This window comes from Lindgomyces ingoldianus (genome assembly GCF_010093535.1).
Source record: "Lindgomyces ingoldianus strain ATCC 200398 unplaced genomic scaffold BDR25scaffold_64, whole genome shotgun sequence".
Classification (NCBI taxonomy): domain Eukaryota; kingdom Fungi; phylum Ascomycota; class Dothideomycetes; order Pleosporales; family Lindgomycetaceae; genus Lindgomyces; species Lindgomyces ingoldianus.
This window is the reverse complement of record NW_022985225.1, coordinates 102039-122895: the sequence shown is the minus strand read 5'-3', so window position 1 is coordinate 122895 and position 20857 is coordinate 102039. Positions and strand designations below refer to the sequence as shown.

At 49.0% G+C, this 20857-nt stretch overlaps 6 protein-coding genes across 6 annotated transcripts; 3 read left to right on the top strand and 3 right to left on the bottom strand.

Annotated features, from left to right (window-relative positions):
* Positions 1 to 3829: 3829 nt before the first annotated feature.
* On the bottom strand, positions 3830 to 5204 carry BDR25DRAFT_298744 (glutaredoxin). Its single transcript, XM_033689097.1, has 2 exons — positions 4228 to 5204; positions 3830 to 4177 (listed from the first exon to the last, which is right to left on the bottom strand). Exons 1-2 carry the CDS (start codon positions 4999 to 5001, stop codon positions 4067 to 4069), a joined length of 885 nt encoding a protein of 294 aa, XP_033539870.1. The 5' UTR covers positions 5002 to 5204; the 3' UTR covers positions 3830 to 4066.
* Positions 5205 to 5358: 154 nt separating this feature from the next.
* Positions 5359 to 6628, top strand: BDR25DRAFT_273820 (Brix-domain-containing protein). Its single transcript, XM_033687375.1, has 3 exons — positions 5359 to 5399; positions 5456 to 5661; positions 5708 to 6628. Exons 1-3 carry the CDS (start codon positions 5386 to 5388, stop codon positions 6469 to 6471), a joined length of 984 nt encoding a protein of 327 aa, XP_033539869.1. The 5' UTR covers positions 5359 to 5385; the 3' UTR covers positions 6472 to 6628.
* BDR25DRAFT_117205 (NAD(P)-binding protein) lies at positions 6562 to 7894 on the bottom strand. Its single transcript, XM_033683650.1, has 3 exons — positions 7594 to 7894; positions 6787 to 7507; positions 6562 to 6736 (listed from the first exon to the last, which is right to left on the bottom strand). The coding sequence occupies exons 1-3, from the start codon at positions 7776 to 7778 to the stop codon at positions 6653 to 6655; spliced, it is 990 nt and encodes a 329-aa protein (XP_033539868.1). The 5' UTR covers positions 7779 to 7894; the 3' UTR covers positions 6562 to 6652.
* A 154-nt stretch (positions 7895 to 8048) lies between these two features.
* On the top strand, positions 8049 to 11820 carry BDR25DRAFT_273815 (ARM repeat-containing protein). The gene is made up of 8 exons (XM_033687374.1): positions 8049 to 8152; positions 8206 to 8295; positions 8347 to 8409; positions 8509 to 8641; positions 8691 to 8791; positions 8847 to 8995; positions 9052 to 9240; positions 9290 to 11820. Exons 1-8 carry the CDS (start codon positions 8071 to 8073, stop codon positions 11588 to 11590), a joined length of 3108 nt encoding a protein of 1035 aa, XP_033539867.1. The 5' UTR covers positions 8049 to 8070; the 3' UTR covers positions 11591 to 11820.
* A 173-nt stretch (positions 11821 to 11993) lies between these two features.
* Positions 11994 to 15190, bottom strand: BDR25DRAFT_298737 (uncharacterized protein). The gene is made up of 5 exons (XM_033689096.1): positions 14826 to 15190; positions 14654 to 14766; positions 14527 to 14601; positions 12435 to 14474; positions 11994 to 12363 (listed from the first exon to the last, which is right to left on the bottom strand). Exons 1-5 carry the CDS (start codon positions 15028 to 15030, stop codon positions 12277 to 12279), a joined length of 2520 nt encoding a protein of 839 aa, XP_033539866.1. The 5' UTR covers positions 15031 to 15190; the 3' UTR covers positions 11994 to 12276.
* A 148-nt stretch (positions 15191 to 15338) lies between these two features.
* Positions 15339 to 20708, top strand: BDR25DRAFT_347501 (uncharacterized protein). The gene is made up of 3 exons (XM_033694272.1): positions 15339 to 16253; positions 16299 to 16731; positions 16828 to 20708. The coding sequence occupies exons 1-3, from the start codon at positions 15648 to 15650 to the stop codon at positions 20397 to 20399; spliced, it is 4611 nt and encodes a 1536-aa protein (XP_033539865.1). The 5' UTR covers positions 15339 to 15647; the 3' UTR covers positions 20400 to 20708.
* The last annotated feature ends 149 nt before the right edge of the window (positions 20709 to 20857 follow it).

Genomic DNA, 20857 nt, shown 5'->3' with positions numbered 1-20857 from the left:
ACTAGATTACTTATATTATAAAAATAAAGTTCTTACTATGCTTTAAAGTAGCTTATAATGCTATAATTACTTTTAGTAATATTTAAAAAAGGTTTTAAGGCGCTAAATTAGTTCTTTTTAACCTATAATAAGTTATAATAGGCCTTAATGTAAAGTTGCGCACTCTATTACTACTACTACTTATATATAATAAGCCCTAGTAGTTATAAACCCTAAGTAATACTTTAAAACTTAGGTTATAGTTAATGCTTATAAAAATAAAAATTTAAAAGCATATAAATAGTTTACTAACTTCTATAGTTAAAGCGTTTAAAAAGGTTTTAAAGAGGGCAGTAATAATTACACATAAGCTAGTGTTAGTATAATAAAAAATTACTAAGCTTTAAGTAGCTAATAAGGCTGCTATGTAATGTAAATTATATAAAAAAAAGTAAATTAAGGTAAAAAGAACCTTAATAATTTAAAAAAGCCTACGCTTAATAGCTTTAAAAGAGTTTAAAGCGCGCAGTAATAAAAAAAAGGCAAAGAAGTAGGTGTAAGCTAAAGTAGGTAAGCTATCCTAAAGGCGCTGTAGACAGTGCAATTAGACTAGGCATAACGCGCAAATATGTAAGCAAGAAGCAGAAGTAGTATCTAAATAATATTCTAGGCTGTACTATACTATATAGTGCTAGAGCAGGTTGTTATAGGCCATAATAGAGTTTGTTAGGGTGGGGTCTTGGCAAAAGTAAGCAACTCGGGTGTGTGAGCGACTCGCCCATGAAGTACGTTACTAATGTACTTTATAGGCAAGTTACTTACACGCTTAAGTTACTTACTTTTACTAAAACCTTACTAAACTACTTTTTTTATACTAATGCATTTTTAATAATACTACTTAGATGTGCTAAAAGAATATTAGATACAGCTTACACTTTAAGCTTTTAAATAAAATATAAAACTTTTAAAGAAACATACTACAGCTATATATAAAGTCTTATAAAAAATAATAAATAACTATAGCACTAAATAACTTTTATAAGCTAATTCTATAGCTAAATTATAAAGGCTAGGTAATAAAATAAAAAGTAAGTAATTATTAAGACTATACTTAAGCTATATATATAAGAAATTTTCTTTTAGATAGTATTTATAGCTAATATAGCTAATTCTTTACGCGCTAAGTATAATCTAGGCTATGTTAGCATAAACTAGCTTTATATATTTATAAAGCATTATTTAAAGCTTAAAGTAACATTTAAGTGTAAGTATAACTATAAAAAAGCTTTTTATAAAAGTTTTAAAGTAATTTAAAGTAGGTTTAGCCTTATAAAGAATATTAAAGCTAAGTATAGCATTTAAAATAATAACATATATAACTTTAGTAAAATACGCTTTATAATTAGCTAAATATTTTTTAACTATACTTACACTTAAAACTTTACTTTAAGCTTTAAATAATGCTTTATAAACATACTAGACTAGTTTATGTAAACATAGCCTAGATTATACTTAGTGTGTAAAGAATTAGCTATATTAGCTATAAATGCTATTTAAGAGGAAATTTCTTGCGTATATAGCTTAAGTATAGTCTTAATAATTACTAAATTTTTTTTATTACCTAGCTTTTATAATTTAGCTGTAGAATTAGCTTATAAAATTTATCTAGTGCTATAGTTATTTATTATTTTTTATAAAACTTTATATATAGTTATAGTATATTTTTTTAAAAGTTTTATATTTTATTTAAAAGCTTAAAGTGTAAGCTATATCTAATATTCTTTTAGCATATTTAAGTAGTGTTGTTAGGAATGCATTAGTGTAGAAAAAGTAGTTTAGTAGAGTCTTAGTAAAAGTAAGCAACTTAGGTGTGTAAGCAACTTGCCTGTAAAGTATGTTACTAATAAAGACTATTAGTTTATAAAGGGGGAGTAGTGTAATAATTCTTATAAATTATTTTATCTTAAGTTGCCTAGAATCTATTTAAAGAGTCTCTATATTAGCTCTAACTCTAGCTTAACCCTAACTTAACCTAGCTCTAGCTCTGCCTAGCCCTCTGCTGTTACCCCTATTCTTTTATGTATTTAGTTGCACTTTGCTTTTATAGCTAGCTTAGTAGTTTTTTAATATCCTTTTATACAAGGCCTATAAGTGTTAATAGCATTCCCAGGTTCTAAGTCCCCATGCACTCCCATATGCCTCTGAGTGGATTCCCACCGCATTCGGACCCATTGTCTTGCCTGTGCTGTTACAATTACTAGTACTATAGTTATATAAAAAAATCATTCTAGATTCTTAATGTAATAAGATAGGCGCCCCGCCTGCCAAGCCGATACTATACGACTTTCCCTACTGTACTAAAAGGTACGCACGAGAATACTTAAGCTAAGTATTCTCGCATAGTATAATATATATATAGGTAATGCTAGGGTAAGCACTAGCACTAGCGGTTGTCTCTAGCCTAGCCTAAACCTCTATAAGCGAGAGAAGGCCACGTGGTTGACCGTGCCGACCTTGTTACACTTAAAGCCCTAGGCCTATAACTGTAGAGGGTAAAATAGCTTAGCAATAGCTGTTTAGAAGATTAGATAAAGTAACTCTACTATCTAAAAAAGTTAAAGGCTCTCTTTATATACACTAAGCTTTAGAACATACTATCTCTAGATCCTAAGCCGCGTCCCAGGCTCCGAGCCCTAGCCAAGGCTCTTACTATACGCGACAGTTGTAGTTGTTCTTAATTATTACAACACAGCCTAGATAGAGCAATCTATCTAACATTCATCTTAATTAAAATGCCTTGTTTACTCCTACTGTTAGTTAAACGAAAGCCTATAGGCTCTTACTGTAAGGACGGGGCTCCGCACCACTCCGCCAATACAACCAAAAGGTACGAATAATCAACCAACGTTGATTTTCGGGTGCAGAATAGTATATATACCCGTCGCACGTAAGCACCATCTCGGCCTTACACGTAAGCGCCATCCTGGCCTTACACTTACCTACACTCCTATCTCCTTCTAATATAGTCGCCTCCAGTCCACCTAAGATTGTACACCTTAGCCCCTAGCTCTAGTAACTATGTACTTATTTACATCTTTTTCCTTTTTCCCCACCAATTTTTTTCTTCTTTCAACAAGGTCACGTGTCACCGTGTTAAGCCACATAGACCCTGTTCTAGGGGAGATATCATAACACAATACTACGGTCTATTAAACACTACGCCTCGAAGGCTGAGGAACTAGAGCACCATATGACGGCATAGTTCTGAATATTTGAAGACAGCCTGACTAATAAACATATAGTCTCCGGTAGATTCTTTTACAGATCTCGGTTAGTCGAAGTATATTTCCCCAAAGATCGAGGATTTTACGTGGGGTTCTTGGAACGAACATAATCTCCACTGGAAAGGTTTTTTCATCGTCTTTGTGTCTAAGACGCTGGAAGGAGGAACATCAGAGCGGGGAGAATCGGCTCGAACAGAGCGTAAGAGTTGACACATGTTTATTGATAGATCCCTTCCGCTCGTGTTGATGTCCAGGGGTCTTGAATGGAGGGCATGGGGCTATTAATTGGTGGATTTGTTCTAAAGAAACCGAAACCCTATTCTCTGTCTCACTGCTCTCGCCTCGGGGTACTCGAGCATGTTGGTCGGAATGAAGAAGCCAGAACCCTTAATCCCAGATATAGATACCATTCTGGTGAAGAAAGCAAGACTGGGTTTCGCTGTCCTCCGAAACCGAACGGCTTCTGGGGAAGCCGCATTTTTGAAGCAAGTGCGAAGAGTGGTAAAAGGATATCGAGGGCTGAGGAGGACAGTTCCTATATATGTCAGGGGGTGGGAACTTGCTAGGAAAGATGAAACACAGGAATGACGTGGATGCCAAAGCTTTGTGAACCATGGCTGATAGGAGTGGTACCGGGAAAACACGGGTCAAACGCATGAGTAAGAAACGTCAATTGAATATGCTCAGTCGTGACTCATTGGTATGTAGCAAGCCGTACAACGCAATTCTCGCCGAATGATATTCTAAAGACTGATACATGAATAAATCATGACGGTTTGCTATAGTCTCGAAGCCCCTATTATTTACGTCGGTTGGGCCTGAGTAGATGGGGCAGCTGGACCCCCCGTGTTCCTTTGACCGCTCACCGAGTACTCTTTTAGGAAGTCTTCGTCGTTCTCGAACTCTTCCCTGACCTTCAGACGCTGTTAGAAGTGCATGCTAACCTCGGCAAAGGGGGACCTACGATATCCAAACCACCAACCAGCTCACCGCCGACCCATAGCTGCGGGAACGTCGGCCAGTCCGCAAACTCTTTCAGCCCTTGTCGCACATCATCGTCGGCTAGAATGTTGAAGAAACCATAACGAATGCCCTTCTCTCGCAGTATGCCGACTGTCTGCCTGCTGAACCCACACTGTGGTGCACTTGGTGTGCCCTTCATGAACAGCATGACTGGTGCCGCCTTCACGAGCTCTCCTATCCTCTTGAAAAGGGCTTCCTTTGTTTCTCCTGAGCTATATTCTGGCGCCGTCTTCGGGCCTTCGGCGGTCGGCGTATAAGCGGCAAGATTCCTGACTCCATCTAGAGCTCCATTCGTGCCGTTCGCAGCTGCCGGCTGTGGTGGCCTCGTAACTGCTTGCGCGGGAGGTAGAGCGGCCTTTGACGCATTACCGCTTCCAGGCCCTGCATATTTCTCCACCGCCGCGCGTACCTTTGCAGCATCAGAGCCGGACACCGTTTCTAGGCCCCTGCCATCTTTTTGGAGGACTATGAATGGGACCGCCGTCACGTCGTACTGCTCGGAGACTTCCGGAAGCTCTTCAGCATTGAGCGACAGAAAGACGACAGGCGCATCTGCTGAGTATGTACTTGCGAGGGCGGCGAGGACAGTCGACATCTGCTTGCATGGCGCTGCCCATGGGGCATGGAAGTAGAGGACGGCGAGTGTGGAGGAGGGGAGGGAGGATATGGTGGAGGCGAAAGCGGCCTCGTCGGCGATCTCCTTGACAGTTGCCATGGTCGTGTGAGGGGGGTGAAGTACGATAGGGTGAGGGGGAAGCGGCCTTTCTGGTACGGGGTGAGGAGAAGGATCCTCTCGAAGGAGAGTCAGGGAAGGGATAGGCTTAAATGATACAGAAGAGGTACTCCTAGGTGGTTGAAGGTCAAAAGCAATTCACCTTCGTACGGGGGCCGGAGATGATCTGATAAATTGATTAGTTGCGACGGCAGAGAATGCGACTGACGTGCTTGCCCCGCCGAAGTACGGCCACACGCCAAGACCCCCGCCGCGGAAACTGGCCCCCTCGGCTAGACCTTCCATCTAAGTGGGGAAATAAGTTACAAAATTTGGTGAGGCACGAGACGGACACGGCCGCATCCTCACACTCAGCATCCGCCCAAAATGTTGCGACAGGCGTAAGTCACATGCTCCCCTAGATTTTACTAGGACCAGGGACTGACTATTCCTTTAGAAAACCCAAGAATGCCCGCGCCAAGCGTGCCCTAGATAAACGGGCTCCCCAGGAGCATGAAAACCCTAAGATGACCTTGTTCGTCCCTGGAAACAAGACAACAAACATTTCGAAGCTTGCCGTCAAGGACCTAGCCGTCTTGAAGAAGCCATTGTGTATGAAGTTCACCCAGAAGAACGAGATCCACCCGTTTGAAGATCCCTCATGTAAGATGCTGCAACGAGAAGGATTGCCGGATACTGATGAAAGTAGCACTCGAATTTTTTGCCAACAAGAATGACACCTCAATCCTCGTCCTCAGCCTCCATTCGAAGAAGCGTCCGCATTGCCTCACCTTTGTCCGTACTTTTGATTACAGAATTCTTGACATGCTGGAGCTTTATATCGTCCCTGAGACTTTCCGAGAGATGCAGCAGTTTAAGAACAAAAAAGCTGCCGAAGGACTGAAGCCCATGATTGCATTCCATGGGGCGGTTTTCGAGAACCCAAACGAGACGAAATACACTCTCGCAAAGTCTCTCCTTCTTGATTTCTTTAGGGGACAGGAAGCCACCGGTGTCGATGTAGAAGGGTTGCAATACTTAATATCCGTTTCTGCAGAAGAGGAGGATGCGAGCCGGCCGGCGCCGCAGATCCACATTCGAGTGTACCGAATCCTCACAAAGCGAAGTGGACAGAAGTTGCCGAGGATAGAAGTCGAGGAGACTGGGCCGAGGATAGACTTTCGTCTTGGAAGGGAGAGGTTCGCCGAGCCCAACATGATGAAGGACGCTTTGAGGAAGCCCAAGGGCACTGAGCCGAAGACGAAGAAGAATATTGACACTGACATCATGGGTGACAAGGTTGGTAAGATTCATGTCGGGAAGCAGGACTTTAGTGCTCTCCAGACAAGGAAAATGAAGGGTCTCAAGCGTGGAAGGGGCGCGTCTGACGATGAGGAGGGGACGGTGGTTGATGACTTGCAGGGGCACCCTTCCGTCGAAGAGCCACCAACACCAAAAAAAGGGCGATACTGAACGATTCACAATTGCATGGATGGCGTTAGGAGGCAATCGCCAGGTGGGTATGGCGTTCTGAGAACCATCCTAATACGAAAAATCGAGTGCAAACGTACTTTTATTTGCGTATCCCGCCTTTCTATAAAGGGTATCAAAATGGCGCATGCGCATGCTCTAAGACTGTCTTTAATGATTTTTCCTATGAGGCCACCTGAGCCGCTTTCTCTTCAGAACCTTTCCCTGATGCATCTACTGTCGCGTCGATCTTGTTCTGGACAATGCGCTGTTCCAGGGTTAGCGGGTGATGTGCACAGGACTGGATGCTTCACTTACGAGCAGATTCCTTAGAAGGACGACGATGGTAACCTTGCCAATGGCGGGGACATAGATAGACGCCTTCTCCTTAATATCGGAGCTGAAGTTTCTCTCGCTGGAGAAGTTGATGCACACGGCTCCTTCCCGTAGCAAGTTCAACGGCACCTTGTACTTGTCGCCGGGCACCCCACTAATCACTACATCGCTTAATGGCAAGCAATTCTCCAGCGTCCAACCGGGCTTCTCAATGACTTCGTGCCGCCGCTTCCGTAGTCCCTCGCCGCGATGGAATTGTTGCACATCGTTGATGTCAACGCTGTACACGCATGCTCCATCGTTCGCCAGGAGGGCTGCCAATGGTCTTCCTACAACCTCACTTCGATTGATCACCGTTATGGTCCTGCCATGGAGCCTGTTTCCGTATGGCAAAATCGTGTTGTAAATCCTCAGGTACTCGAGAATTTTGATGACAGCAAGCGGCGTACACGGCAGAATCGACTTCTTCTGGTTGTGCGAGTCTAGGAATCGGATATTCTGGTACATGTTGAAGATGTACCTATGTGACAGGCCCTCAACATCCTTGGAAACATCGAGGATCTGCTGCAAGTATTGGTCCTGTCGATTACCGAAAATTGGATAGTACACGATAATACCGTCAACCTCGGGGTCATTATTCGCGTCGATAATGGCGTCCTCGAGGAGTTCACGGTCAACTTCGCGGAGCTCGAATGCAAAACCGCTACCATCCCATCAGGTCGATTCTATCCTCAAATTGAAATGGTGAAATGGAACGTGAACAGGAAGTAAACGGACGAACTTGCTCACTTTTCATTGCACGTCTTGCCCGTCCATTCGGCGTAGACCCTGGCCGCTGGATCCGTACTCGACAAGAAGCCCACCAGCAGCGGTTTCCTGTCGATCTTTCTCAACCCCTCGGCGACCTCCTCGAGAAGACCCTTGGCGATATTGTTCGCGAGAACGACTTTGCAGTGGGGTTTTTCTTCGGCCATGGTGCGCCAATTGAGAAAAAGCAAGGTAAAGGAACGTGGAGAATTTCTCGGAGAAAGGTCAAGGAAAACTAGACCGTGGGAGTAGTACCCCAAAAGAAATTCTTTGACTCTTTCACCAATATATATGCCTCTGATTCCGCGAATATCACCCGCGACGTGCATAACTTTTGTGCCCCACATCCGACATCGGGAGCCAATCAGTGCGCAGACCTTCTGCTGCCGTCATATGTAATCACGACGGGATTTCTTGAAAGCCTTGGCCGTCAACTTTTCAGACAACCGCACCGTGAGAATGTCAGATATCCAACAGTACCTGTTGGACTATGACAGGAACAAGCGGGACGCTTCGGCTGTTGCCCAGCAGTCGGCGACGCGTATTTACACCCCCCGCTTCGAAAGGAGGGAGCCGAGACTGACGAAGACGCAGGGTTGCAGAATGGCGACTTGAAGCTGCTGGCACTGGTGGAAGAGCTGGGAGAGTACTTCAACGGCGAGGATGGCGCTACCAGATCCAAGAGTATAAAACATATGGTCGCTAGACGAAATAACAGCCTGCTGACCCTCCCAGCGATGTCGTACTTGGCCGAGGTGCTATCTCTCGTGCCACAGAGGGCGCTGTCTCTCCAGCAGAGTACGTCTCTCCTTCCGTAACGGACTCGGATCTTCCCGTATCCCGCAGTTCCTTCAATAAATGTACATAGGTAGAACAAGAAGCTAAGACAATTGGCAGGGAACCTCCTTTGTGACTTCATCCTGTCCCGCTTCGAAGATGTTGAAGGCTTGGGCTCATGCGCCAAAGGCTTGATAGCCCTCGAGGAGCGTGGTAAGTGGGACAATGAGAGGGTCAGGGCCATTATGGAGACGTTCGTCTTTCATCCTCTGCCAGCTGGTCACAAGCTCACACTTTATCAGGCTCCTCTATCACACCCACCCCCTCCGCCAGTACAAACAACAGAGCGAACGATACCCCGTGTTACGACTTATAGACACATTGATGGCGAAATATAGAGATGGTATGACCCACTCCAGTCGCATATCTATGAAGGCAGCACGCTGATTTTCTTGCAGCATTACGAACTTTACACGATACCACTCCCGACTTCATGCCTCGTTTCATTTCATACTTTGATGGTGAGAAGGACCCGCGGAATCTCATGGTCGTCTTCTCGATCCTGAGAGTACCTATGACCGAGTGGACCATCGGCGCAGATGCCCAGGTATACCTGCCTGATTCTTCTAGTCCCGCAGGCCTCCAGTACTTACTTCCGTCCAGGAACTCTTCGATGCCGTGTTTAATTACTTTCCAATTACCTTTAGACCTCCACCAGACGACCCGTACGGCATCACTGCCCAACACTTGAAGGACCGCCTCAGAGACTGTATAGTTTCCACCCCTGACTTTGCCCCTTATGCATACCCGGCGCTTTTGGATAAGCTAGATTCCACTTCTATGAACACAAAGGTAGGCGGTTCATGCCATTCTGGGGTGACTGTGGTCTGACAAAGTGTAGCGAGATGTGCTTCAAACCATCACTTCTTCCGTTTCCGAGTACGGCCCTCGGACCGTGGGTCTGTATTCAATTACTTTATGGGACGCACTCAAGTTTGAAGTGCTTAATGTGCAGGAGGAGGACCTTGCGCAGGAGGCCCTCATGGGCTTAGCAGCTATTGCGAGAACGTTGTCGCAAGGGACGAGTGGGCCGCTGAATGCGTACTTACGACCAATCACGAAAGAGTGTAATGAGCATCTCGAGGATGCTCCAACGAAACAGTCTCAGGCTTCGGCACGGATTCTTCGTACGATTGCTGGAGTATCCCCTGAAGTCACTAACCTCATTATGGCCGGCGTTCTTCCGAACCTTTTCCTATTGTTTCAGACTGCTGACACAATGGCAAAAAAACGAGGACTACTGGAAGTATTGGTCCAGCTTGTTCGAGCAGACATTGAAGTGTATGGCGACTGGCGATCGGTTGGGTTGGCAAAAGAACATGCACCGCCGAATGCGCTGGCGCAGTTCCGTGATCAGGCTGTAGAGGTCATGGTAAATGGTCTGTCCACAGCACCTGTCAAAGAGGTATCATTTCGGTTGGTTTGTCTGGACGGTTTACTTGAACTTTCCAAGGCACGACAATTACTCAGTGACGACGACGTCGGCAAGATCATCCAGCTGTTCCATGCCATCGTCACCGACGAGGAGTCGTATGGTAAAGATGAAATCAAGGAGGCTGCCATGAACGGTCTCGGGGAGATTGCACATCAGAAACCACAAGTCGTGGTAGACAGGGCGTTCCCTGCCTTTATGGCTCAACTCCCAGATGCGGATGTCAACAGCTCAAAAGGCTACGTACCGGTTCTCGAGGCCTTTGCGAAGCTCGCGAGCGAAGAGAAGATTTTCGATACCGTCATCCTTCGACTGAAGAACAAATTCAGCTCGGCGGTCAAGCAAAATGCTTCTTCAGCCTATATTGTGGCTTTACTCTCAGCTATGCTGTATGCATTAAATCAAGGAGCGAGTAAGCTTGAGCAAAATCACGAATCATTGCTTTACCATCAAGACATTGTTCTTCCTCTCCTGGCGCGGACTTCTAGCGTAGATGCGTCGCACCCGGAGGCCTTCGATGACGAAGCGACGCTCGATTTGGTGGGAAGGATATGCAACATCATCGTTAGATCGCAGCCACTGGATCAGCAGAACAAGGTCTCCGCTGAACTCTACACCCTATTCAGAGAGACTTCCCAAGCAGAGCTTCCACCCTTCAGTACTTCCACTTCTCCCGAGTACAACCGGACTATGATCGTGTCCACCCACTTACTCGCTTCATTTCGAAAGGAGACGACACTGCCTTGCGAGGTCCAACTTCTCATCTCATCTCTGGCGAACTACTCTCAACAGCCTCTCCTTCCTCCCCAAGTTTGGTCCGCCTCCCTACGTCAAATATCACTCGTGATGAACAAATTCATTGCAACACCAGCCCTAAAAACTTGTTTGGACCCCCTTCTCAAAGCTCCCATTGATATTTTCGATCCTCTAAGGCTGGACCCGCCGCGGATACGCATTATCTTCGCGTGTCTCAAAGGCATCCTACTCCGAAGCAGCCCGATACTCTCAACTTTATACCCTCAACTTCTCTCCTTCCTCTCACACCCTCAATACGGATTAGCCGTCGCACATGGCTTTGCGACACTACTCCAACCAGATGATCTCCTCACCAAACAGAACCACTGCCAAATCTCAGGATTGCACAAGCAGAAGTCCTTCGCGCTGCTTGTGCCTAACATTACCCAGTCCTTCCGCGACACAAGCCTAGAGACAAAACCAAACTACCTGATTGCTCTAAGCGGGATTCTAAAGTGGACGCCCTTCGACATCGTGGTCGAAGAAGTCGGACAATTAGTCCCGCTGCTTCTCCAAAGTCTAGACCTAAAGGGCGAGGGTCTTGTCAAAGAAGCCGCAATCGGCACCCTTACATCCATTCTCCAAGAACGACCGAAACAGGTCGAAGAACATGCCGGTAGCCTCATCTCTCGGCTACTCAACACCTCGTCTTCCATCCCGTCTGGCAAAGTGATCCTAAGCTCAGATGTGAGAAAGGAAATTCCAGCGAATTCCATGAGAGTGAGAGCAACGGCGTTGAGGTGTCTTACGCTAGTGCCTGAGCAGCTGAGACAAGAGATCGTGCTGCCGTATCGGGGACAGGTGGTTAAGAAATTGACGGCGGCACTGGATGATCGGAAGAGGGAGGTGAGAGGGCAGGCAGTTAAGTGTAGGGCGAAGTGGTTAGCGGTTGATGAGGATGGGGATGAGGATTGAGATGGGAGTAAACTTGTGGTATGGATTGATGGGTTGGTGAATGCTGGGGTGTTTTAGTCTACACTGGGTAATGGCTGCCTCATGAAGGCCTTGGTGCGGGTTAGATAGGTGGATAACTTCCAAGTACCGTGGTATGATGGTTTATGGCATTTTTGCGGATGTGTTTGGCGACTGGTTTACACCTTGAGATTGTGGGGGAAACAGTATTGGATCTCAACATGAGCATTGGGGAATGATTTCATTGCCCCATATTTTGGATTCCATTGAAAGCCATCCAAGTCCCTAACTAACAATGATGATGGAGGTGATGGTAATGAACGATCCCCGGAATAACGTTAACGCACATGAGGATTACAGTGAAGCTGGTAAATGGGATTAGGCGAAAATGATTAACAATCCATCGCTCACTCATAGGCACACTAATGTAGCCAGCCAGCCACATAGATACAATAGTTGGAGAGATGTTTCAATAGTATCCATTTCAACTTTTGTGGCTACTCCATCCAGTCACCCACAGACTTGACCCAATCTTGACGTTCATACCACCCATCCATCACTCGCACGCACACGCTCACTATGCTTAAAAAGACACACACCCTCTATTCATCCAATCTACAACCTCGGCACCGAAACTGACTTGCAATCACGAAAATCACCAAGATTATGTCATGTCGCAAGTTCGAGGCCTACACATCAAGCTGCACGTAATTTGCAGGGAAGAGACCAGACTGCCCGTTGAAGTTGCCCAGCCACCAGTCTTCGTCTGGAAATTCCTATCACAGCTGTTAGTGCCTGCCATAAAACTTCGGAAAGAGATGTGTATGTGTCTGTGGTGTTGACTTACCACACCTGTAATCGTCGCACCCTCCGGAAAACTCAGCTCGTTATCCTCGGCGGCATCATAATCATACAGCGCTGTCGCTGTGGGTCCCGCACCACCTGCGGGCTGCGAGGGCCCCGCAGGTGGCTCTTCTTCCGCGGCGGAAGGATGCGAAGGCAGTGACGGAGGCGCGCCAACGCCTTCCCCACCCTCTTCGTTGTCCTCGACAAGTTCGACGTAGTTAGAAGGAAAGAGTCCAGTTTCTCCAGCCGAGTTTTGCCCCATCCACCAGTCCTCATCCACCATTTCGATGTGGGTGACGTACTCGCCTTCGCGGAGCCCGATTTCGTTATCCTCGGCCTTTTCGTAGTCGTATTGGATTACGGCACGTTTGCCTCCACTTGAGTCTCCTGAACCGGCCCCTGCTCCTGCTCCCGCTCCTATGGCTGTGGCGCCAGCGACGGCGGCGACTCCAAATGTTGTGGCGGCGACAGCGACGCCGGCACCACGGGCTGGTTCTTTGGCTCCGACTTGGGGTTCCGGAGAGAGGTCGCGAGCTTGGTGAGCAGCGTGGTCGAGGGAACGAGTTGGCATCGCAGGTGGGTGTTCTTCTGCGGGCGACAATTTCTCGGGTTCTCGTCCGCGAGCGACTGGCATAGCAATGCGGACGGGGGATCCCGAGGGCTCAGGAGACGGGCTTCGGGGTTGCGGTGGAGGTGAAGGAAGGCGTTGATGTTGTACGGGAGGTACATCATCCTCGTGCACGGCAGGACGTGTTGGCAGACCCGGGATCGGGACGCCTCGAGATCCTGCATTCGGCTTGCTTGACATGTCCATTGGTGGTGGTGATTCAGGCTGAGGAATGGGTCGCGTGGTAGGAACACCCATCGGCGCAGCCCCTTTGAAGCGGTCCTTTAGAGCACTGATACCGCCAGCTGGCGATGCAGGCTCTTCTTGTTGGGACTCTTCGCCGGTTCTCTGGTTGCTGAGGTTACTACCTACAGACTGTCCTGTTCGGGTTGTCTGGACTGGTGCCCAGCTCTTGCCTGTGTAACCACTCTGCCATCCTCCTCCTCCTCCTCCGCCGCCGCCGCCGCCACTGGTTTGTGCAGGAAGAGGAGATGTGAGGCCGCTGACAGCGGTGGGGGACTTCAAAGACCCCCCTTGAGCAGCTTTCTTCTCGGCCCAGATCTGAGCAGGAGTCTTCCCACCTTCGTCGGCAAAAGTCTTGCTCGCGGTTCCGACTGGGGCGGACGCAGCAGGCGCCTTGACTCCAAACACCGCGGGCGTTGGGGCTTTCGTTCCTGTAAAAGCGCTCGCACTGCCGAATTTGTTTGCAACCTTCGGCTTTGGAAGCATTGTGAGCCTCTCGGACTGCGAGAAAGCTGCGGACCTTTCCGCAAGGGACCTTGGCCTTTCTTCGTCGTCGTTGCTACGGCCAGATGCGCCAGTAGCCGCTGGTGATAATCCTGAGGGCGGCGAGGTCGCAGAAGGCCCGCCTTGAGCCTTGGCGCGAATGGCTGCAATGTCAACCTTGCCTACTGGTTCGTATGCTCCCTTGACCGGCGCAGGTCTATCATCGTGTGCTTCTTTTGCCTCGCGTCGGAGTGCTGCAATGTCCACCTTGCCAATTGGCTGGTACCCACCCTTGACCACATCCGGTGCTGAAGAGTGTGCCTGCGGAGCTTGGAAGCGGGACTGCTCTGGCTTGTTCGAAACAAGCTCAGCCATGTTGACTTTCGTCGGCTTATAGGCAGGCTGGACCTTCTCTAGCTGCGTGCGCGTCACAGGCGGTGCATCGGCGCCCCAACCATCCTCGTCCACGTTCGTGCTTGGCGCTGGTGCCCTGGACCTCGACCCAAGAGGATTGAATCCCGACCCTCCCCCGCCTACTTGAGTTGGTGTAAACACGGGCTTCTTGGTGGCGATGGGTGGAGGACCGACTGCTGAGGAAATTGCCGGCCCGCCTGAGTATTTCGAACCTGAGGCATCGGCAACCTTTTGCACAATCTTCTCCGGGGTGAGATCCGCGTCTGATCGGGCGGTGACTTGGACATGGTAGCCCTATTCTCGATGAGCAAGGAACACGACACGGGCCTATGAAATAGAAGCATACATGTAGAAGTTTTGAAACCACACCGAGATGGCTGCCAAAATAGCCTTTGGTCCGCTCAGGCACACCCTCTCCGCACTATGTACAAGGTCAGCGGTGGGTTTGGTGCTTCGTGAAAGCCAATACATACCCATGCTATCAGGACGCATTTTGGGAGGGTCGTGTTGGAGTCCTTGACTTTGACAAAGGCGAATTGAATGCGGCCGTCGGAGAATTCATCGATGAGGTCGGTAAGTTCTCCCTCTGTGATGCAGTTAGCTTTCAAAGCTCCAAAGGCCCTGGGACAGTGTGGTCAAACATACCGCCAGTACTCTGGACCTTCAAGACGCTCTCCTTCCCGCCGTCCTGCTGGAATGCGCTGACTAGTGGGGCAGAAACGGTGAAGACAGCCCATTGGCCGTACGTTGGTGAGCTGGCTTGCGCTCCGGATGGCGGCGGAGCATTTACAATGCCCTGATAACTTCGAGTAATATTTGGGCCGTTGGTCGAGGTATTGAGGGTGGCCATGGTGGCAGAAGTCGAGCGGATAGTGGATGGGGAGGTGTCGGTGTACTCGAACAAGAGGACAAAGAGAGAAGAGAGAAGGAAATATAGAGGGCGCGCAGCAAAGCAAGAGCCTGTCGCGTGCTCAGGAATGCAAATGTTTCTCGAAAGAGACTTGCGTATGCTTTCGGGCTCTGGGGTCTTCACAGCCTTCCTACACGATTACATCATCCATGGTGAATGGCTTGGCAAAGGTCACGTGAATGGCGCCTGCCAAGATGCCTGGATATGACACCTCCGCAGGGCTCTCGCCTCACTTATCCCTTGGCTGTCGTTGCTCCGTAAGCCTCAACATCGCAGCATCCATCCCTCCCCTCCCTTATTATCCACCCTCGTCCTCCAAGCTACCAGCCTTGGTCCTCAACTTCTCCCCACGCGCTCTCTGCGCATTATAATATCTTCTCCAGTTTCCTTTGCTCTCTGTGCCCACTCTTCGAAGTCCGACCACCTCTCCTCCCCTCTTAAGAACCACCTACACGTGCAACCTTCATTCTTCACGACTCAATTCATGTCTTCAGCCTGTCGTATGCGCTGGGTGGAGCTCCGCTTGTGAGCTTCGCCTGAAGACGTGCGGGGAAGCAATGGAGGAGCGCGAAGCTAGCATTACCTCCTCTACCGACTTCTATGGATCCGACAAGCCCGACACACCAGGAAGAGAAGCTCAAAATGACGCCTTGTCCACGAAGCGCAAGGCCGAAGAGCTCGAATCAAGCCAAGAGAAGAAACGCAAGCTAGAGCCAGCTTCTGCCTCAGCCACAACCCCAGTGACGCCATGCGCTGGGCTTCTCCCAGAAATATGGCAGCACATATTTCTTTCTTGTTCGCTCGCAGACCTTGGTCGATTACTATTAGTCAATCGATCGTTTCATTCATGTCTTACGGACATTCGCCATGTTCCAAATGTAAAACCAGACTCTGGTTTTCTCCGTCTCCTAAAATCTGAGTCTATCTGGGCAGCTGCCCGCAATGCGCACCCCACCAAGCCTCCAAAGCCGCTTCCTGGCTTTTCCGAGTTGCAGATGTGGCAACTCGTCTGGGGCAAAAGGTGTCAGTTCTGTACCAGGCAGAACGAATTTGTTACTGGCGAGAAAATTTGGCAGAAAGGCCCTGGATCAACTGGGGTCCGAACAATCTGGCCATTTGGTGTCAGAGCCTGTGGGCCATGCCTATTACAGCGCTGTCGAACTGTAAGCACGGCATTGCAAGTATGGGAGCGAAAGCTGATTTCGTAGGACTCGAGCCTTCTTTTTTCCACGGCATCCGCATTACGGCCTGCACTCCCTTTTGCCTTCCTCACCACCGACCAAAATTACGTTCTCGCCTACACACTCCAAGCTGCGACTACTCCCGCAGGCGTTGATATTGGAAAATACTATTTCAACGTACACGTCGAAGACATCATGCGCGAACTGGAGCAAGCACAGAGCCTTGGTTCAGCGGCAACAGAAGAATGGTCAAAAGGACTAGATGGAAGAGGCAAAGAGCGAATGAAGGCATCCGAAAATTGGGAGCGCTGGGAGGTCAAATACCAGTGGTGGTCTGATCACCACGAGCCCAAACGCCCCGTCTCAAAGGCGCCATCTCCGGCTGTAAACATGCCCCAAACACTGCAGTCTCCTTTACTCCAAGCTCAATCTCCCATCATATACGCCCCAGTTCCGGCTTGTAAGTATCAGACTTTCAATATTTCTCTAAGAAGAGAGATCGCAACTCGAGCTTTCATCAACATTTCCCCTCCAGTGCACACCCTAACAACTGCAGCTGCTGCTCCCCAATACATTCAGCCCAGGCCGCCAACTATACCACCGGCTGTCTTTACCCCGCAACCCGTCCCAGGCCCTGGCCCAAGTACAGCTTCATCACGTGCTGAAAGAAACCTGCACGATGCAAACGAAGCCAAAGCAGCTCGAAGAGTCGACATTGAACGACGGTGTCAGCAACTCGCCCCTCCTATCCCTCCAAACATATTACGCCATATGGACTCATTCAAGGCGGCCATTCAGATCTCGCAGCCAATGAACGACTATTCCTGGAATATGCTCTATCCCCGCCTTCTGGCTCAGCTACCTGCTGCCCAACAGGCGGAATCAGATCATGTTTCCCGACTCTCCTCCCTTACGACAAGAGCAGCTGATCGCCGTCAACAAGACGCCAGCCTCAAGGAAGTCAAGGAAGTTCTAGATCGGGAGTGGGAAGAATCGCAGAGACCAATACGAGAAAAGCTCAGCGTTTTCGCAGATGAGTTCATCAACCAGGACTGGGATCACGGGAGAGCAGTGACTTATGAGAACAGCCCAAAGTTTGCAGTGGATCTCCTGGTGTATGTTCGGCGGATGTTCTACGCCGAACTCCCCAAGGACCAAGATACTTCCCCTCAACCCTTATCAGATCCTGATTCCGCAGAGCCCCAGAGGTTGAAATTGGTCCTAGAAAACATGAAGTGGGTATATGACAACAAGCTCAAACCAATCACAGAACAGTTCAGGAAAGAGCTCTTCCTATGCTACGGCAGTGGGTGCGAGGGTAATACCCGATTTTACGGCTTTGAAGGAGTCATCCAACATTTTGGAGCAAAGCACACTAATGCCTTTAGCGTTGGCAACGTAGTAGTGGCCTGGAGAGAAGCCGAGTGGCCAGAGGATACCCCGTTTCATCCGGACCCGATTTCTGTGAAGCATGCCCACCATCCTGCCTCAAGCTCTGCCGGCCATGGCTACGGTTCCTACTATGGTGGGTTTTCACGTGCTGGTACATCAACTCCTCACATGGCTCCCCATCTTCCTCAGGCCAGCCCTGGTCCTTATAACCAGTACGGCAGTCATTACAGTGGGCCCTTTGCTCCTCCTCCTAGTGTGGTCTCGGGCTACGACTATTCTCACTCGTATGGAGCGCCTATGGATTCTTACTCCTCATACCAAGCCATGGGCCCACCCGCTTATGCCCAGCAAGCAAGCAATGCAGGTTACTTGACTTCCGTTGCCGCCACTGGTTCCGTTATTGCACCGGCCCAGGCAAACCAACCACAAGGACAAGACCCCAGTGAGCCTTCCATGCGAGGTGGCGATGAGGACGCCGAGCATCGTACCAACCTATACGACAAACAAGTGAGTACCGTGATTCAGATAGTCCAGGACATTTGGAAACAGACATCCGGCATCAAGGATCTTCCAAACAGTGTTCGGATATACGTTTTGTTGCTTGCTGTCATTTCCAAGTTTCATGTTGAGTTCAATCATGAACCGAATCTGAATCACTTCATTGATGCACTTTCCAATCACGAGATTCCTAAGGCTCTGAAAAATGCTCCAGGCCTTTCTTGTAAAGCTTGTCTAGATGAATTGTCTCACCAGTCATCTGCTACCTACCCTTCTCGACCGGAAGAGAGAAGGACTTATACCGTACTAAACCTATTATCGCATTTCAAATCTCAGCATCATGGTCCCCAGACTCCAGGCTATGGAAGTGCACAACTGCCGGCCCATCTGGATTGGAAAGAAGATATGATTGAGCTCCCTAGTGATCGTTTGATCTCTGGCCTCATCCATGCTCCTGGTATGGATGACCAGAAGCTCCACTTAATTGCCACTGTATTTCCAAAGCTATTTCCTATGCCATTGCCTAAGATCGGAATATCGGATAATATTGGAGTAGCATCCCCAGGTCACTCTCTGTCCAAGGAAGCAGCAAGAACCGGTGGTACTCCTGGCACCTCCGTAGACAAGTCCGGTCCTTCGTCTTTGGCCTCGCCATATACTGATTCTCCCCGCCCACCCAAACCAAGCGAAGATGAGTACGATCCTCGGCGCCCAGCGCTACCGTCCCAGTCGAACCAAACCCTCCGGATGGCCAACAAGAAGCTATCTTATCATGGTGAACCTCCCCCAGCCGATCGTCGGCATCGGTACTACGCTGAGCCACGATATTATGTAGGTGGCTCACAAGATTCTAGCGGAAAGGTATTTAGAGCTAACGATTTCGCCACTCAGGTCCCCAGGGATCATCTGGACGAACATTATCCTGGCCCGCGAGAGTATATGGAACTTCCTCTTGGTACCCGGATTATCCGTGATGCTGTTACGCCATATGATGACTATCATGATAGGCGATCCTTGTATCGGGAGCACGAGGAGTTCTACGGTCCTGAACCGGAGATAGTCTACGCGCATCCACGCGAGGGATTGCGTGCTCAAGAATATGGGCCATATATTCAGGAGGTTAGATACCGAGATGAGGAGCCTCGTCGACCAGAGTATCGACTAGTAAGGGATTTTAACTCAGAACCCAGCCCTTCAAGAGCCAAGGCCGAAGCAGATCGATTTCTGGAAGAATTTGACCGTGAAGAACCATCCTTGAACAAAGCCCCTGAGCAAGAAGTCCCCCCTCGGACAGAACCAAAGCCACCCTCTAGGGAGATCGACCCTGACGATGGGTCTCGTTACACCCCACCACCCCCAAATGTCCCCTCTGCAGACGAGCAACTAGACCCCGGTCGCGCCCTACCAACGGTACACCACACCGCATCGTCTACTGTATCTAATGGATCAAGATATGAAGAGAACAGACCAAACGGCCGCCAGGTACCAACGCCGGATTCTGGAGTCCAGAGGAGAATAGGTCCTCATGGTCGGAGAGACAGGATCCCTCATGAACACATACCCTCGCGTTATTACAGATACATGAGTGTTGCACGCGAAGAACCATATATTCGTGGAGCTAGTATGCACCGTTCCCAAAGCCGGAGATATGAGAGATACGAAGAGACGCGTCGCCGTCTCGACCAACAGGAGACACCCCATCCCAACGCGGACCGAGACTATGATCCTGCCTACTCGAGAGATCAGAGCGTTGACCAAGGACCCCCCGATGAGCACTATTACCCTCCTGTTCGCCATGCGCCCGCGGAGTATGTCCCCGTCCAGGAACGCCTTCATCCATATTCACCCACCCGGTACCGTTTCGCAGGTCCACCAGAGGAATCTCGCGGTCCACCTCCAGTTTACGTTGACGAATACTGCCAACCCGTGCACGAATATGGATATATACGCGTGCCTCGTGACCCTCGTTCAGCGCGCGGTTCGTATCTTTCCCATCCTCCTTCCCGATACGTTCCGGAGCATGATTTCGACCACATCCAATACGTTCCTATTCCAAATGACCGCCCTCTGCCACAACGACTGGACGATCCATCTAATTCATACGTTTATTACGAGGAGAGGGAGAGGGCGCCGCCACCAACACGTAGACCCGGACCCGCGTTTGAACCGGATAATGAGCCGCCATATGAGCCTCCGGACATCAAGGTCGAGACTGCGGTGCCTATCGAGGGGCCTTGATACGTGAGAGACAACCTATATACGATGGGTGGTTTTATGTGGAGTTTAGGGTTTGATATGCTCGTATGGGTTCCCTGCTTTATCTTCGAAGATATTCTGTATTTGTACCAATGTGTCACGACTGCATCAGTCTGGGGTTTGGGGAGATTTATTACTAATACGCATGGATGAGTTAGGTGTTGCTAGCATGCAGCATCAAGTGCAGGTTTTTCGTTTCCTACTTTCTGAATTTTCACTTCGACTCATATCATCTTTTCTGCCTCGGGTGCCGTGTTGTCCGTGTGTAAGGATACACATAATAAATATGCTTCTCGACCCTAATGCAAGCCATTCAGTTTCCCAATACATTATCCAATTCCCTCCCGTTGACTAGTCTCAATAAGTCTGCAGAGTTTCCAATCTCCCGTCCATTATTTTGCGTTCCTCCCCAGCAAACACCCACCACCCCTCAACCCATT

What these genes read in the sequence shown, in the direction of transcription:
- BDR25DRAFT_298744 (XM_033689097.1), bottom strand. Translation starts at nt 5,001, where the DNA reads ATGGCAACTGTCAAGGAGATCGCCGACGAGGCCGCTTTCGCCTCCACC. An exon ending in TGGTTGGTGGTTTGGATATC is followed by an intron (nt 4,178 to 4,227) that starts GTAGGTCCCCCT and finishes CAGCGTCTGAAG; the next exon opens with GTCAGGGAAGAGTTCGAGAA.
- BDR25DRAFT_273820 (XM_033687375.1), top strand. An exon ending in CCCGTTTGAAGATCCCTCAT is followed by an intron (nt 5,662 to 5,707) that starts GTAAGATGCTGC and finishes TGATGAAAGTAG; the next exon opens with CACTCGAATTTTTTGCCAAC.
- BDR25DRAFT_117205 (XM_033683650.1), bottom strand. Translation starts at nt 7,778, where the DNA reads ATGGCCGAAGAAAAACCCCACTGCAAAGTCGTTCTCGCGAACAATATC. An exon ending in GGCAAGACGTGCAATGAAAA is followed by an intron (nt 7,508 to 7,593) that starts GTGAGCAAGTTC and finishes ATGGGATGGTAG; the next exon opens with CGGTTTTGCATTCGAGCTCC. An exon ending in TCCTTCTAAGGAATCTGCTC is followed by an intron (nt 6,737 to 6,786) that starts GTAAGTGAAGCA and finishes ACCCTGGAACAG; the next exon opens with CGCATTGTCCAGAACAAGAT.
- BDR25DRAFT_273815 (XM_033687374.1), top strand. Translation starts at nt 8,071, where the DNA reads ATGTCAGATATCCAACAGTACCTGTTGGACTATGACAGGAACAAGCGG. An exon ending in TGGCGCTACCAGATCCAAGA is followed by an intron (nt 8,296 to 8,346) that starts GTATAAAACATA and finishes TGACCCTCCCAG; the next exon opens with CGATGTCGTACTTGGCCGAG. An exon ending in GTCAGGGCCATTATGGAGAC is followed by an intron (nt 8,642 to 8,690) that starts GTTCGTCTTTCA and finishes ACACTTTATCAG; the next exon opens with GCTCCTCTATCACACCCACC.
- BDR25DRAFT_298737 (XM_033689096.1), bottom strand. Translation starts at nt 15,030, where the DNA reads ATGGCCACCCTCAATACCTCGACCAACGGCCCAAATATTACTCGAAGT. An exon ending in GAAGGTCCAGAGTACTGGCG is followed by an intron (nt 14,767 to 14,825) that starts GTATGTTTGACC and finishes ACTGCATCACAG; the next exon opens with AGGGAGAACTTACCGACCTC. An exon ending in TGGTTTCAAAACTTCTACAT is followed by an intron (nt 14,475 to 14,526) that starts GTATGCTTCTAT and finishes CATCGAGAATAG; the next exon opens with GGCTACCATGTCCAAGTCAC.
- BDR25DRAFT_347501 (XM_033694272.1), top strand. Translation starts at nt 15,648, where the DNA reads ATGGAGGAGCGCGAAGCTAGCATTACCTCCTCTACCGACTTCTATGGA. An exon ending in TATTACAGCGCTGTCGAACT is followed by an intron (nt 16,254 to 16,298) that starts GTAAGCACGGCA and finishes CTGATTTCGTAG; the next exon opens with GACTCGAGCCTTCTTTTTTC. An exon ending in ATACGCCCCAGTTCCGGCTT is followed by an intron (nt 16,732 to 16,827) that starts GTAAGTATCAGA and finishes TAACAACTGCAG; the next exon opens with CTGCTGCTCCCCAATACATT.